Source organism: Schistocerca cancellata, chromosome 5, assembly GCF_023864275.1.
Source record: "Schistocerca cancellata isolate TAMUIC-IGC-003103 chromosome 5, iqSchCanc2.1, whole genome shotgun sequence".
NCBI lineage: Eukaryota > Metazoa > Arthropoda > Insecta > Orthoptera > Acrididae > Schistocerca > Schistocerca cancellata.
In genome coordinates this window covers 414614517-414632092 of record NC_064630.1, presented here as the reverse complement: position 1 = coordinate 414632092, position 17576 = coordinate 414614517, and the positions used below count along the sequence as shown (strand labels likewise).

Here is a 17576-nt window from a genome sequence, read left to right as displayed (position 1 = left end):
GTTTAACAAGTTACAAATTTCTTACTTTACTTGTACTGTGAAATCTTATTTTTTGCTGAATTTCATGATTCTGGGGCAATGAGAGGTACTCCTATAGGTTTTGATTAGCCAGTTTGCAAGTATCGAAATATGAGACATAAATGATCGAAGCTTTTGATTGCACTGACTTAGAAGCTTATAATTTTTGCAATTCTAAGGGACCATAGACCTTAATAAGGTGAGCTTGATAGGTCTACCCGTTGCTCAGGAAAAGGGTTCTTAACAGTAGTATGGACGGACGGACAGCCAGCTGGCCAGACAACAAAGCCATCCTGTCAGGGACCCTAATATAGAAAATTATACGTGAACCACTGCGGAATAAACGAAGAGGTACATGAATATCCTTTCTGTGGCCATAGGACTGGTTTACAATGACAAGGTCGACTTAGTTGACGAAAGGACGCCGGTGTTTCCACCCCTTTGATGAATGTCAGTCCCCATCCTCCGAATCCAAGTAATGGATGGGGAAACTGGCTGAGGAAGAATGGATAGAGGATTGGCGTCTTTCAGTATTATGCGATAAGGGTCAATACTACTCAGCGATCCAACCATTAACAGAAGCTACCGCTCCGCCGTGGTTTCACAAATTTAAGTGTAGTAGGAAAATGATCGTGCCAATCATGGTTCAACTCCTTCCTTCTTACCATCGGACAGGCATAAAGGATAACGTTTCTTACGACGGTCAGACGAAGGACGAAGAAAATGCAAACCACTTGCTGTTATCCTGCAGTTTCTTTGAAACACAGTAAATCTGCTTACTGCAAAACCTCATGGAATTAAAGATATCTCTTCGAACAAAAGCTCCTGTTTTATTGTCATGTTGATATTCAGATATACAAAGCCCTGCTTGATTTTATCGGCTGGTCTCGGCGGAGGTTCGAGTCCTCCCTCGGGCATGGGTGTGTGTGTTTGTCCTTAGGATAATTTAGGTTAAGTAGTGTGTAAGCTTAGGGACTGATGACCTTAGCAGTTAAGTCCCACAGGATTTCACACACATTTGCACATTTTTTTTTAATTTAATACGAGATAGCAACACGTGTTTATGAAATTTGGAATACTACATGTGGTTAAATAAACACCCTCACCACCAATTGTATGCTCACCAAGTCCTGCTGAGTTCTTTTTTATATTCTGTTTTCTCTACGGGTGGTAATCTGTAAAGGTTCTTTAGTTATAATTATTGAACCTACACGGGCGCTCTAAAAAATCTTAAATACTTGTTCAAAATCTTTAAATTGTGATTTCTGTGTATATGTGTTTTTACGAGTGATTTTACTAAATAGAGACAAAGGGCAGAAAGGATCCCCGGCACGATAAGGAGCAAAAAAAGACCTGTGGACATACGGGCGGAAATGCATTCAAAGGAAGGTACACACACTTGAAGCTGGAGATAGAAGATCTTCGATTTGACAGTGTAGGTTCCAATGACTGAAAGCACATACGAGAACGCATAAAGGAAGTGGGTATCTTCTGTATGTACTAGTCTTTTAAATCCACAGTGAAGATGGCTTTTACAGTGTCCTGTAGGGTCACTGCTGAGCCAACTACTTTAGTATAAAGCCTGCACGTGATGTAATTGATTAAAAGTACAGGCAGAACACTTCCACTTTCCTGGTATGTTCTTCTTGGCTGCACTTCCCTTTGGAATGTTTTCTGGCCATATATATGAAGATGGTATCTGTTCTTTCGGACATGTCCGCAAGAACAGATACCATCGGTGACCATGCAGCTCGTTGGAATGAAGTTACAATGAAATGAATACCCATAGTTGCATACAGGAGTTGATATATGTCAACGGGGACAGTTGAAAATGTGTGCCCCGCCCGGGACTCGAACCCGGGATCTCCTCGTTACATGGCTGACGCTCTATCCATCTGAGCCACCGAGGACACAGAGAGGGTAGAGCGACTGCAGGGACTTATCTCTGGCACGCCTCCTGTGAGATCCACATTTGCAACGTATTGTCCCGCACTATATTCATCAACGCCTGTATGCAGCTAGGGGTATTGATTTCATTGTAATTTTGTTTTCTGGTCAATGTCCATATGACCATTTCTGTTCCTTATGCTCTCAGGGATCATTAGCTCAGTTTGTGCCCATTTAGCAAAACTTGGGGACCCGTGTGAAACTTTCATGTTTTAATAGTTTGAAATAATGACAGTATTTGGAATAAACGTAGTCGTTGGGATCAGGGTAGTTGTGAAAACGAAGAGAAAAAACATATTTAAAAATGAAATGAACGACGTGAAATAATAATCATGAATTTCTGATACAACCTTGTATGTACATTTCGAAGCATTAATACTTGTAATTTCCAACTTTCGACCGTAATATTTACATTTTGCGGTTGTCGAAGAGAAATTTAATGAGAAATACGAATGTAAAATACAAAGAAGTAAATAAATGCAAAATGCGTAGGTTAGAAACAGTGTTCGCTTCTTACCTCGTATATCACTTATGCCACAGTAACCTCTAACGGTATTTCGAGATTTTAAGTGCACTCCGTACTTTATGTAAGCACGTTCGGCTGAAGTAGCAATAGGCAAATCACAGTTCAGGGTGACAATGACAAATATGTTGGTCATTTCCGAAAATGTATGCGTTTTGAAAATTCAAGCTGTGTGGTGGGCAAAGATAATTGACTACCTCAAAGGTCACGGTTATTATCTATGACAATGCTGTATACAAATCATCCAGTTAATAAGTACTTTAAAACAAATAAAATGGTACTTGTAATAAGATAATATGAAAAGGGAGTACCTTATTCGTGATTAATAAGTTACCTTCATAAAAAATATAGGTATGAAGCCAAGGTGTCCTTTTGCCTATGACAGATTAAAGTCTCATTATAATATTTTCCAAAAATAGTGAGTTTTAAAGCAAAATCGGTATGCAGTGTCGGAAGCCGATTAAAAACCTTTCTAACAATACGTCACGCGTCCCTGTACGATTAGTATGAGTTGAGAAAAAGGAATGTTGCCTTTCGAATATATATATGTACTGAGGTGACAAAAGTCATGGGATGGCGATATGTACATATAAATATGGCGGTAGCATAATGTGAAAGGTTACCAACGTGATTATGGTCGCACGACGGGACTTAACGGCTTTTGAACGCGGAATATGTGTTGGGGCGAGATGCATTTCATTTCGTTCCAGAAATTGTTCGGGAACGGAATATTCCCAGATCTCCAGTGTCAGTAGCGTGCTGAGAATATAAAATTTCAAAATGGAGTCACTTCACTTAACGACCGAGAGCAGCGACGTTTGCATACAGTTGTCAGTGCTAACAGACAAGCAAGCTGCGTGAAATAACCCCAGAAATCAATGTGGGACGTACGACGAATGTATCCGTTAGGACGGTGAGGCGAAATCTGGCGTTAATACGCTATGGCAGCAGACGACTGACGACAGTGCCTTTGCTAACAGCACGGCATCGTCCGCACCGCCTCTCCTGGGCTCGTGACCATATCAGTTGGACCCTAGACGACTGGAAAACCGTGGCCTGGTTAGATGAATCGCGATTTCAGCTGGTAAGAGCTGATGGTAGCGTCCGAGTGTGGCGCAGGCGCCACGACGCCATGGACCTAAGTCTTCAACAAGGCACTGTGCACGCTGCTGGTGGCTCCACAATGGTGTGGGCTGTGTTTAAATTCCATGGACTGGGTCCTACGGTCAAAGTGAACTGTTCATTGACTGTAACAACGATGGATTTTTTATGGATGGAAATGCGGCATGTTAGAACATTCTGGACAATTCGACCGAACGATTTGGCCACCCAGATCGCCCAACATGAGTCCCATCGAACTTTTATCGAACGTAATGGATAGGCCAGTTCGTGCACAAGATCCTGCACGGGCAATGTTTTCGCAATTATGGACAGCTATAGCGGCAGCATGGCTATATTTCTGCATGGGCTTTCAATGACTTGCGTCCATGCCAGGGCACGATGTTAGGAGGTATCCCATGACTTTTATCGCTTCAGTGTAAGACAGCCTTGTACATTTGTATCAAAGTTGGCAGTATGGTTGAAAAAATCCAAGCCAAATGAAAATCTTCAGTGCTCAATTATCAACATTTATGGTGGTATATGGTATACGGTACTTAAATTAGCGCAGGTTTGGCAAAGGGCGGCCAAGAAATGGGAGACTGGCACGGTGAAAAGGCCAAAACGTCGAATGAGAAGATTGTTACAAGAATACCAGAATGCAGAAAGATTTTGATACGCAGAGTCCCGCTTGCGCGCAGGGAGTGCGAATGTGGCTACCTTGGTCGATCTGGGTGCGTAGCGCAGCGACCTGGTCGCGCAGGTCGACGAAGAGCCACATGACGGCGAGCGTGGCGACGACGCACGCGAAGACGACGAAGGCAGCGCACGCGCGGCAGAGCGCGGCGCACGCCCCCTTGGCGCGGCCGCGGCCGCGCCGCAGCAGCAACAGGTGCGCCGGGCCGGAGCTGGTGCCCGAGGCGCCGCCGCCCCCGCCGCTGCCGCCCCCGCCGGCCGCCTTGGCGCGGGAGCGCACCGCTCGCCGCCGACCGACCGCCGCCCCCGGCGCGGGCCCCCACTCGCGCTCGTCGCCGCTGGAGGCGGAGTGCAGCAGCGCGGCCGACTTGGCGCAGCCGGCGAGCGCGTCCAGCTCCCGCCGCTTTCGCATGCGCTTGGCGGCCGTGGCGGCGGCGGCGGCGCTGGCTCCGCCCGCGGCGCGGCCCCGCAGCGGCAGCTGCAGCGCCACCGAGCCGCCCCCGCCGCCGCCCCCGCTCTCCGAGCCCAGCGTCGGCGTCGGCGTCGACGTCGGCAGCAGCAGCAGGTGTCGCCGGGCGGCGCCGGCCGTCGCCGCGCTGTCGCAGTCGGCGCACCACGGCAACTCTACATACGCGTAGATCGCGCTGGTGCTGCTGCTGCCGCCGCCGTCGCCGCTCGCGTCGCTGCCCCGCCTACTGCCCTGCCAGCTGGGCGGCAGCTCTGCGTGCTGTCGCTCCCCGCGGCCAACACAGCCCACTCGCCTTAGCCTCGCCGGCTTACCGTGCCCTCTGCGCCGCACTAATTTCACTGTCACTTCTCACAGTCACAAACGAAGGGCTCTGTACAAATCGGCGCAGTGATTGTGCCCAATCCCGAAGTTTATGGCATGTTAAAAAAGACTGGATACACCGTAGATTTGTCCCCTAAGCTGTCGCGTCCTCAAACTCGTTTCTATGTAACAAGCAGCAACGTCTCCACTCTCCACACAGTCATAAATGACTGACAGTCTACGAAACGTCTCGCAGTACTGTTACACTCCGCTGATTTCACTTCTCTGAGGCGTCAGTACAAGTTAGTAAGAACGACTTGTCCACTGGCTATCCAGTTCCAAAGACTATCGATGAAATGCTAAAATATCAACAAACACAGCATTAGACAAATCGTAGATTTGCGTGAAAAGCTGACGCGCCCTGAAGATCACTACCACATAAGGAAGCTGAAACGCGTGCGCTTTACACTGTGGCACAGTTGTATGGCACTTTATGTAGCACGGCGGCGGGCACCATTACAGTCACTCTCTCGATCAACAATACCACGTAATTTCCTCAGTTACTCGAAAAAGAGCGCTTTATATAGCAGTCAGATTTCTTTGCTAGAAGCTGCTGAGAAGCACGTATTTAAAAACCACCACACACGAATTAGTTCTCAAAAAGTATTACAAACATCCACAACCACAGCACTCTATTCTCCAGTAGCGCTCTTCTCTCGCTTTGAGTGGGCTGAACTATGTATGAGTGACAGGCTACGAGCAGGAATGTGTGTAACAAAGCAGTTTACATACGTAGAGAGATGAACCTGTCCGCTAAGAACACAATACAGTAAGCAGCAGTGACTGTCGATAACGGATGTTACAGTAACTCTAAGACAGGGACGAGCATTTCAAAAATTTCGGAACAGTATACGAACCCGTCGGAGGACGTATCTTTTTTGACTCCTGAGTGGGAAATCACTTCAAGCTTGGCGTTTACTAATTGTCGGCGGAGTTGTTACGAAGACAATAGACGGCTAAAAGGATCGGAACGTCACACTAGTCAACAGTAGTAAGGAATGCTCTGAAGATAATGCTTAGAAAACCATCTCGGATCAGTCCAACACGAACGTCAGAGCGCAGTGCATCAGAGCAGAACACTTGCACAGTCGCACTTTCTTGATGCAACGAGAGTTCTGAAGCTGTCACTGGGGAGGACAAATGCGGGAACGTGCTGAGACGGGCAAAGTAATCGACTGTTAGTGCGCCGCGGGTGGATCCGGTTGTACGCGACTCGTGTTGGACGGCAGGGAAGCCCCTGGGGAGCCGGGGCGGACACACCCCCCGGCCACGCCCCGCTGGCGGGCGGACGCGCAGCTGCGTAGCAGAGTGCTGGCGGGACGGACTGCCGGGCTGTGCTGGCGTGCGCTGCGTCGGCCGGCCGGGACGCGACTGCAGCAGCGGCAGCGGCACAGTAGCACGGGACAGCTGACGATCGACCGGCGCGGGGCGGCGGCGGCCACGGCACATCGAGCGACGCACGCCGGATGCGCGTGGGCGTAGGCGCGTGCCCTACATCGCCGCCCGTTTGTTGTCATGAGAGGCACAAGTCACTGTCCCCACCTATGGACGGCGGGATATCTCCTTGCTGGACTACGCTTCTCTTCAAACTCCCACTATCGTTAACAGAATAACGTACTGGCGGAAGCAAAGCCGCGAGGGCTGGTCGATGAGTCCTGTGTGAGTAGCTCAGTCGGCGTCCCGAGATATGCAAAGGTTTCAGGTTCAGCTCCCGCTGTGTCACATAGTTTTAATCTGCCAAAGCTTTTCACTACAGTGTTCAAATCTCGCGAGGCTTATAGGTCGTATAATTTTTTGACCTGAAAACGTCTATTCGGTAGTCGATCGAACAGTTTTGTGTGACAAAATGCCGTCACATTTGAATTACTGATAACTACGAGACTAATAATGCGTAAACTGTGGTTGAGTCCGAAACGATAGATCATATTTGTACGTGTTGGTTGCAAAGTATTTGTTTTGCCTCTGAAGTCATCGTACCAATGTAGGTCCATGATAGTTACGAATTAGCTTTGTGTAAAGTTATAAACTAGTGTACGATGGAAACACGATTAGCAAGGACATCGATTTGGGGAAGAACTTCCAAAGGGGTACTACGGCTCAATATGAGAATCGGTATTAAATTGAAAATTACAAAATAAAGAAAGATACTGTCTCAGATGACTTGTAAACATGCTAGAAACTGCAGAAAAAGCAACTCAGTGGACGGTTCGCCGAAAGGAATCCAAAAAACCTAAAAAGTAAAGTGCCGAGCGAATGCGAGAGCTACAGCAGGTGGAAAACAAAATGATAATACTCTGTGTCACCACTGAAACACTTGTTAGGTTTTTATCCCGACGTTTTCACAAAAATCAACGGCGCGGACGCGAACTGCGCATAATGTTTTTGGATACCATATTAATTAGATTCCGTTTCATTTATTCTTTGCGACGATTTCAAATTTAAAAAAGACCGCCATAGTACGTGGCAGAGAGGAAGGTATGAAGGTGCATTAGGTCTGTGAAGCATTTTATTCCGTTTAACATGTAAACATATGATTTGTCATTGTATATGTGACACGTTCCACATATAGCTTCTCTGCTGCAGGACGTATGAAAGTATTAAAAAAACTGCCTCATGTTATGAAGGGACTGTAGGAAAAACACGTTGACACTTTCACAGCGAATAGTCTCGTGTGACTGGAAAAGAAATCAGGTCACTTCTCTATACAAAAGAGTAACAGAGAGGTTTCCCATTTTTTTCGGTCCAAATCAAAGCAGGACATATTACTGTATTTTGTTGGGTCCAAAAATGTTCAAATGTGTGTGAAATCTTATGGGGCTTAATTGCTAAGCTCATCAGTCCCTAAGCTTACACACTACTTAACCTAAATTATCCTAAGGACAAACACACACACACACACACACCCATGCCCAAGGGAGGACTCGAACCTCCGTCGGGTCCAACCCAGGATATCTTTTCCAAGCTATTTGAGAGTCTTAAGTGTTTACTGAAACATTAAACTTTATTTATCCAGCTGTATTTTTCTCCTGAAATGACTTTTTTCAGAAATGATTTTTTGCTTTAATTGCATTATATAATTCATAACAAGAAAGTTATGAGTTAATTTTAACATTTAGAATATGTTTAACAGTAGATATTGAAAGTCTGCCTCTTTCTGCAGACCAAATGTTCCCCGTAATAGAAAGAAAACCCTCTCTTACGGGGAGCAAATGTCCCAGTCAGACATCGCAAAAATCGACTAGTTTAAAAATATTGCAATATCAGAAATCAGTCTTTTGGAACATAGTAAAAATTGCTTTCCTCTTTCCTTCAAAAGTATGTGGTACTGTTTCAAAAGCTGAACAACAAACAACCAATTGGTTTCAATTTCCCGTTTCGACGATAAACGTTTATCAAATAGACCATCAATATTTCTGCCCGCCTAGCTAGTCGCGCGATCTAACGCGCTGCTTCCCGAGCGGGAAGGCGTGCCTGGACCCCGTCACAAATCCCTCCGAGGGAGGGGGGAGTCCAGAGGGAGCCGAACCGCACAGTAACCGTTTGTTCGGTGTGGGGCGGCGGTGGGGTGGGTGGACTGCTGTGGCCTGTTGTGGCGTTGTGACCCACTGGGGGCTATGGAGGGACGAAGCCTCTCTGTCGTTTCTGGGCCCCCGGTTCAATACACAATACATGCACACAATATTTATGGAAGCTTTACAAATTTCATTAGCAACTTGTACGCACTCTTCTCTATTAGATCAAGCAATTTCGGCTCGTAAATTTACCCACTGAAACCAATACTGGTTACTAAGTTTATAACAGAGAGGCACGGCTGCAAGAGAATGCTTAAAAACGCGATGTCGAACATACAAGTCTAAAATGAGTAAAAAAAAAAAAAAAATCTTCGGCAGTCATAAAATTCTCAATTTCCGGGCATTACCCCAGACAGCACTAAAAATCCAGAACTGCCTAGGCTAGTCGTGGTCGTATGGTAAGCCTAGTAATAGATCGCATGCACCGATATCGTTGACGTCCGTCTGTTGGAGAACCCTAGAGCTGGAAGCATTATGACATACCTGGAGAAAAACAAGTTTCTCTCAAATAACCACCGTGAATTCATAAAAAACACGATTATGAAAAATAGCTTGCTTTATTCACATACATCCTGCAAACAATATATTTGGTTGAGCAGCCAGCTTCTACGTTCTTAGATATCCAAATGGTGCTAGACACTATATCATGTCGGATACGATCATAAGGAGTATCGTCGCAAATACCGGTATGTGATGGGCTCCAAAAATATGTCGCTAACAGAACGGCGAACGTTCCACGGAAACGAAAGTAACTGCGGATGTGTTGTAAGGAAGAGTAACAGGCCGGCCGAAGTGGCCGTGCGGTTAAAGGCGCTGCAGCCTGAAACCGCGAGACCGCTACGGTCGCAGGTTCGAATCCTGCCTCGGGCATGGATGTTTGTGATGTCCTTAGGTTAGTTAGGTTTAATTAGTTCTAAGTTCTAGGGGACTAATGACCTCAGCAGTTGAGTCCCATAGTGCTTTGAACCATTTGAAGAGTAACAGAATCTGTAATGATTTCAACAAACGTAAAGATTTATCAGGCAGGATCAGCAGCACTATCAGATTGTTTGCTGATGATGCTGTTGCTATTGGAAAGTATCGTCGTTGGACGATCACAAGGAACTGCAGAAAGAATTGGACAAAATTCCCACTTGGCTTAGTGAATGGCCGCTCTCATTCGAAGTCGACAAATATATGGTAATGCGCATAAAAAAGATAAAGAACCTACATTATACCAAAACACCTAAGAGGTGAACATGTCGGGCATCTCACATCGTATAAGACTATTAAGAAGGTATATTAAACGGTACGATCACGTTAATATTAAAAATGACGAATGGAAGACTTACGTCTCTTGGAAAGGTTCTGGGAAAATACAATATATCTATAAAAGGAATTGCATACTACACACTGGTGCGTCTTATTCTGCATTTACATGTACACAGACAATCTGCAATCCACCGTACGGCGCATGGTGGAGGGTACATGCCATTCGTCACACCAACTAGAAATTTTGTCTAAGTCGTCTTGTATCTTCCTACAGTCACTCAAGTTCGACACCTTACCATACACCACGGCATCGTCAGCAAACAACGGCATATTGCAACTCATCCTGTCCGCCAAATCATTTATGTACACAGAGAACAACAGCTGTCCTATAACACTTCATAGGGCACTCCTGACGATACCCTTGTCACTGATGAGCACTCGCCGTCGACGACAACATACTAGTTTCTTATAAATTAAGAAGTCTTAGAGACACTCACATATCTGTGAGCCTATTCCATATGCTCGCACCTTGGTTAAGAGCCTGCAATGGCGCACCATGTCAAATGCTTTCCGGAAATCTAGAAATACGGAATCTGCCTGTAGCCCTTTATCCATAGTTCGCAGTATGTCATGTGAGAAAATGGGAAACTTAGTTTCGCACGAGTAGTGATTTCTAAAACCATACCGATTCGTGGACAAAAGCTTCTCGGTCTCAAGAAAATTTATTATATTCGAACAGAAAATATGTCCAAGGATTCTAGAGCACTGTTCCAATGTTTGGAGCCCTTATCAAGTAGGTGTGAGAACAGACATCGATCGAATCCAGAGAGGCAGTTCTAGGGTCGTAACAGACCCACTAGGCGATACGAATGTGTAACAGAAATTCTCGGGGAACTTGAATGGGAATCCGTGCGAGAAATATGACGTAGTTCTCGTGGAATCATGTGTGTGTGTGAATTCTTATGGGACTTAACTGCTAAGGTCATCAGTCCCTAAGCTTACACACTACTTAACCTAAATTATCCTAAAGACAAACACACACACCCATGCCCGGAGGAGGACTCGAACCTCCGCCGGGACCAGCCGCGCAGTCCTTGACTGCAGCGCCGTAGACCGCTCGGCTAATCCCGCGCAGCGCACGGAATCATGTTGAGTAAATCTGGAGAACCTGTTGTCGAAGAAGACTGCGTGTCCATTACACTACACCAACGTAGATCTCGTGTAGGGGTAATATGAATAAGCTATTAGGAGGCGAAAAGAAGCATGTGAACCGTTATTTTTCCTTCGTTCAAAATGTGAATGGAACAGGAAAGAAAACGATAATATTGTCACAATGTATCCTCCGCCATGTGCTTGTGAAATACTATACTTCGCTGCGTAGACGAAAGGCATCAGATGAGTAGCTTATGCTGTACGGAAACCAGAAGGCAGTAGATTATGACGGCCACGTTGAAGCTGTATTGCTTGACCTTTTGAAGGCGTTTGATACAGTTGCGCACAGTCACCTAATGAACAAGACATGAGCGTACAGAAAATCAGACCAGTTTTGCGATTAGATACAAGAATTCCGCGCAAAAAAATCGTATCATGTCATTCTTAAGGGGGAGAAATCTTCAGCCATCGAAGTGGCTTCAGGGTACCCCAAGGGACCATTACAGGACCATGCTGTCTGCAATACATACATGGTGAATCGCATAAAACGTAACACTCCTTTTATTTCGCACAAAATTCAAGAGTCCGGAACGAGGTTTTTGACAAACGATGGTACGCAGAGGGGTAGTACGATGCTTAACGTTCTTAACTCTTGTATCATCTGAGACACTGAAGCAAGTACACAGAAAAATATTTTTGTTAACGGGATTTGAAAGCTCTCGAAAATACGAATACAGTGACATAAAGCTTGTTTTTTGTATTTTTTATTGGCATCTACACACAAGTTTTAATCTTTAGTACTTTACTCGTAAAATTTCTTGGTGCGTTTTTAATTGGCTTCCATAGGTACAATACAATACTTTTGCTTACGAACATGGCGAGACATAACTAGTTAGAAACGAAGATTCAGAAATACAACGCTTGTTAATTTACATAAATTTCTACGTTTGGCTTGTTTCATACAATGATGGTACACTGATCAGCCAGAACATACCTAATAGCCGGTATGTCCGTCTTTGGCATGGAAGCAGTGAGGCCTTGGTAGACCGCTGGAGGCACCACCTCTGCGCACACAAGTCACCTAATACGCATAAACTTCGGCGAAGGGGGTGATAAGCTCTGACGCCACCTTCAATCACATCCCTTATGTGTCCGATCGGGCCGGCCGCGGTGGTCGTGCGGTTCTAGGCGCTCCAGTCCGGAGCCGCGCTGCTGCTACGGTCGCAGGTTCGAATCCTGCCTCGGGCATGGATGTGTGTGATGTCCTTAGGTTAGTTAGGTTTAATTAGTTCTAAGTTCTAGGGGACTGATGACCACAGATGTTGAGTCCCATAGTGCTCAGAGCCATTTGAACCATTTTTTTTTTTTTTTTTTGTTCGCTCGGACCCAGATCTGGCGGGCTGGGCTGCCAGCACGTCAACTGGAACTCGCCACTGTGTTCCTCCAACCACTCCTCCATCATACTCCTAGCCTTGTGACATGGCGCTTTATCTTGCTGAAAAATGCCACTGCCGTCGGGGAACATGTTCGTCACAAAGGGGTATACGTGGTCTACAACCAGTTTAGGATACTGTTTGGCTATCATGGTGCCGTGCACGAGCTCTACTGGACCCATGGATGCCTACGTGAAAGTTCACCAGAGTATAATGCAGCCGCCGCCAGCTTGTCTCCAACCGTAGTAGAGGTGTCAAGGAGCTGTTGCCCTGAAACGACGGATTCGCGCCCTTCCATCGGCATGATGGATCGGGATTCATCAGACCACGCAAGGCTCAGCCACAGCGCCAACGTCCAGTGCCGATGATCACGTGTCCATTTCAGTCGTAGTTGCCGATGTCGTAGAGTTAACATTAGCACATGCATGTGTAATCGGCTGCGGAGGCTCATCGTTAGGAGTACTCGGTGCACTGTGTGTTCATACACACAAGTACTCTGCCTAGCATTAGAGTCCGATGTTAGTTCCGTCACAGTTCGCCGGCTATCCTGTTTTACCAGTCTGCCTAGCCTACGAAGTCCGACATCTGTAACGCGGGGATGGTCACCCAACCCCACGACGTCTAGAAGTGGTTTCACTTTGGTTTCGCCATGTGTTGTAGACCCTCACCACAGCAGTCCCCTAACACCCGACAAGTCGTGCAGTTTCCGAAATGCTCGTGTCCAACCTCCGGGCCATTGCTATTTGCCCTTTGTCAGACTCAGATCGCGCGCCTTCCCATTCTACACACGGACAGCACGTTCACTGACACTACACATACCGTGTGTGTGTCTGACGAGCAGTCATTCCTCGCCACGTAACGCTGGAATCGCCTGGACGGGTTCTATCAATAGCGAGTCGGTGGTCATAACGTTCTGGCTGATCTTTAGTGGCGCACCACTAAGAGGTGTTTAGTATTTTAATCAAACTTTTAGTCTACTAAAAGAAGAAACCTAAAGATTTCAGAAATCCATGCTTAGGAAACTTAACATGGAAATCTCTGAAAGAAGTGTGGCATTATTCTCACGAAACGCCGTTCGGAAAATTTAGAGGACCTGTATACGAGTAGAATTTACGATATTTTTACTTCTGCTATCTAGTATCTCACGTAGAAATGATGAAAATAACATAGTGAAAATTACACCGCGTATGAAGGAAAACCGACAGTAATATGTGTCTCGCTCTGCAGGCGAATGGAATAGGACATGGAGTGAATGATATTGGAGCGGAGTACTGCAGAACGGCAAGCGAAGTATGTCTCCCTCACAGCGAATTCACTTGCTCCTTCTTTGGTGCCTTTGAGGATATTTTCGTGGTGCAGTAGGTGGAGCCATTCTAAATCAAAATTGTCTCGATTGTTTCATGTTCACGTAAACGTACTTTTAAATCACGTTACATACAAAAAACCGTGAGAAAATGGAATTTCACTAGATCGACATAACTATCGGGAATAATAAATTCTTTTGCATGCAATTTGTTGGCAATAACGAACAAAGATTAATCAGTATTTCCAGCAATGGTTAAGAAAGACTGCAGCATGATAATGTGAAGACAACGCAGTGTGCGTGGGAACCGCACTTATTCTTTGTCGGAAATACTGATTACTCTTCGTGTTTTGCGCCGGCCGCGGTGGTCTAGCGGTTGTAGGCGCGCAGTCCGGAACCGCGCGACTGCTACGGTCGCAGGTTCGAATCCTGCCTCGGGCATGGATGTGTGTGATGTCCTTAGGTTAGTTAGGTTTAATTAGTTCTAAGTTCTAGGCGACTGATGACCTCAGCAGTTAAGTCGCATAGTGCTCAGAGCCATCTTCGTGTTTTGCTGTCACCATCGGTAAATATCCTTGAACTGAATATCGCACCAGTCTAATTTCAGGCCGCTGTATCGACTGGACGCATAAAATTATACATTAAACAGCATTCGCTTTGTAATGAGGCTCAAACTGACATTCTGGCTTGACACTGGGCGCCCCATGCAACGGCTGACGCCCTCTGACACAAATGCACGCGCACACAAGTACGCACGCACACACACGCGCACGCCCACACACACACACACTGAAAATATATTCAGACACACCACAGAAAAGACGTCTCTCGTAGTTTAAGTCGGACACTTAGAACTTAGATGTTGCCAACACGCTGAACAACAGATTCCTCAACACACAACTGAGTTAGGTGGTGCAGTCGTAAGGCACTGGACTCGAATTTGCGAGGACGGTCGTTGAAATCGCCGACCATCCATATAGAGTTTTTAGTTTTTCCGTGGTTTCCCTAAAGCGCTCAAGACAAATGACTTAAAGGTTCTTTTGAACAGGATACAACCTATTTTCTTCCCAGACTGAGCTCGTGCTCCATCCTTAATGACCTCGCAGCCGAAGGGACGTTAAACGATAATCTTCTCGACAAACAAACACACACACACACACACAGGCGCGTGCGCACGACTGATGCAGTGAATTCGTCATGATCTAAAACCCTGCGTGCAAGAAGACGCAAGGAAATTGAAATGGTTGAAACATTATACATGATATCTTATCACAACAAAAGAAGACACTCCATCAAACATGAAATTTTGAAACGTCTATGTTAAGGCACAGCATACTTTCGGATTCAAGTGCTGGAGAAACCTATCTTGAGAAGGGTGAGACTGATATTTTATCCAGCCTCGGTGACTCGAATGGGTAGTCTCACACCGTATAAATGTTGTTGCCCTTAAATTTTGTTTCCTCTTGATAGTCTCATTTACCAGCCAAGTGACAGTGTGCAGGGTGGTACCTCATTTTTGGACGCTTTAATCTCTTGTCCTTGTCTCTGATATCGGGCTTGCTCGTTTCCCCATTCGCATTGGAATCCAGCAGAATGCTACAATGCTTCCCCGTCCCCTCACCCCCTTTTCACTTTACTTTCATAATAGGCGAAGGAAACCCTGGATGTTGTGTCTGATAAGTATGTACGCGAAAGTGCTGAGAAAATAATGAGGGGTTCGAGACAGATGATATACTGCCGCCCACGGCCAATCCCGGATCACATTTACTAGCTTCAGTTTCTTCAATATCACGAACAGCTTTGCACTGAACACTACAGCTTAGTGGGAAGACGATTTCTGAAGACGCGATCGCGAAAACAGAAATACTATGCGAATCGTGCTACGTTGTCTCATCAGTGCAGACAACATTAAAATTATAACAGGCAAACGAAAACACTTTGTTGCGAATAGTTTCTTTGCTGAACTTTCTCGACTCCTGAATAAATCTATTCCTCCTATGAAGCCCAACTATACAACTGTACCACTCTTGACCTAAGATACTGAGATCAGTGACACAGTTTCTAAACAGCAGTTCTTAGTGTGAATCTGAAGAGGCTTTGTTGCCTTCAAACGGTTATTAGAAATTTGTTCCATTGGTGGGCAAGGATTAGCATGGTATGCTGGTGTCCATTGAGCAGTCTACATTTAACCGTCAATTCCCTCTGCTCGAGCTTCAACGCATCAAACACACTAGCTCGGCACTGGTGAATGGAACTGAATCTGTCGTGTGTTTAAGTGAAATTCTTCTGCACATGTGATTGCGACATTATGCTGGCTGTATAAACATATTCACCTTGACGAAGGCCATAACCAAACAGTGAACGTCACGGTAGAGTATTCGAGCACTATGAGGTAGTGAAACAAAGAGATAAATTCAATTCTGATTGGTTCCAGTCGCATAATTCTACACTTATAGAAAATAATATTATAGCCACGGAAATAATTACTCACAATAGTCTCCGTTATCTCAATTTGAAGATTAAATTCTAATTTTTGATATGATCAAAGTGTAACGATCACCAGTATGAAGTTTGGCTTCAACACGCAAGGGTGTTACTAAGTACGATCTGGTTCGAGGTAGTACGGAGTTGCTCCTCTGTGACCTGCGAACTGACGGCGAATCTACTGTTTATCGTGGAATTCGATCAAAGGCAACTTGCCATTGTTCACTTGTACAAAACGTTGCCAAAAGTTGCAGTTACTTTATCTAACAGACAAAGAAGGCGCAACCGTATCCGAGATCCCTAACGCACCCTAGTGCCGTGACACGTGATCCAGAGGTGAAACTGAGTCCTGGTGGCGGACGACGAGGTAGAGGAGGAGATGTAGTGACACGAAGTTCCTAATCGTCCGATAGGCGCCAATACACTGAGTTATATTCCAAAACTCTCCGCTATATTTCATGCACTTTGTGTATGTAGCTGCGATACATCTGGACTGCCCTAAAAGACAAACCAACACTGAAGTAAATATCAATGAGAGGATGGGCGTCGGCTTTACTATCCTGGATGACGCAGACCGCCTCGTTGAATCGAGATGCCATAATGAGTACGATTTGGACATGGGAAAAAATTTGTTGAGATGAAAATGACGTCTGTTAGCAGTGTGGTGAGGTTGACATCAGAAAAGAAATTGAAAGAAGGAAGGCGATAATCCATTTCCGCCCAATACATAAAAGAATATGACCTGCAAATACAATGAGGGAAAAAACTTTTAAATGGGCTATGCAACAGTCGCAGTTTTACTGCAAAGCTATAGATGCAGTTTTATTTTGTAATCAATAAATTGTGACTAGATTTACGTTACGGTACACAGGAACTGGAGGCAATTTCTGACACGTAACGCGGGACATTTCTGAAAGAGTTAAGTTTGGCACGTAACGCAGGACACAGCTCAATTAACGCACCTGGAAAAAATGTCACACTGCGGTATTTACATGACGCCTAGACCACATCCGTTTCTTCAGTCATCTCCCTTGACAACAAAAACAGAATAATATTGCAAGGGCTGATGTTTTCTAAATGACCGAGCGCCAGCGCAATTTTGAAATTATTACTTCAAATACCGAAGGGCCTGGTAGTGAAAAGTTCAAAACTGCAGCAGTAATGAGCACTATAAGTAGCATCAACATCAGCGTAAATGTAGGCAGGACACGTACCTGAAATCTGAGAAGTGTGGGGAATTTCTTACAGTTGCATTGATAGGTTTTGTTAA

At 45.5% G+C, this 17576-nt stretch overlaps 1 protein-coding gene across 1 annotated transcript in view; it reads right to left on the bottom strand.

The window, feature by feature from the left end:
- LOC126188571 (uncharacterized) overlaps window positions 1-16905 on the bottom strand; it is a 113304-nt gene extending 96399 nt beyond the window's left edge. The window contains exons 1-2 of the mRNA XM_049930173.1: window positions 16818-16905; window positions 4307-5095 (exon numbers count right to left, since the gene is read on the bottom strand). Of these exons, the coding sequence (XP_049786130.1) occupies window positions 4307-5095; window positions 16818-16905 (877 nt within the window). The remainder of the gene's footprint in view (window positions 1-4306; window positions 5096-16817) is intronic.
- Between the last annotated feature and the right edge of the window lie 671 nt (window positions 16906-17576).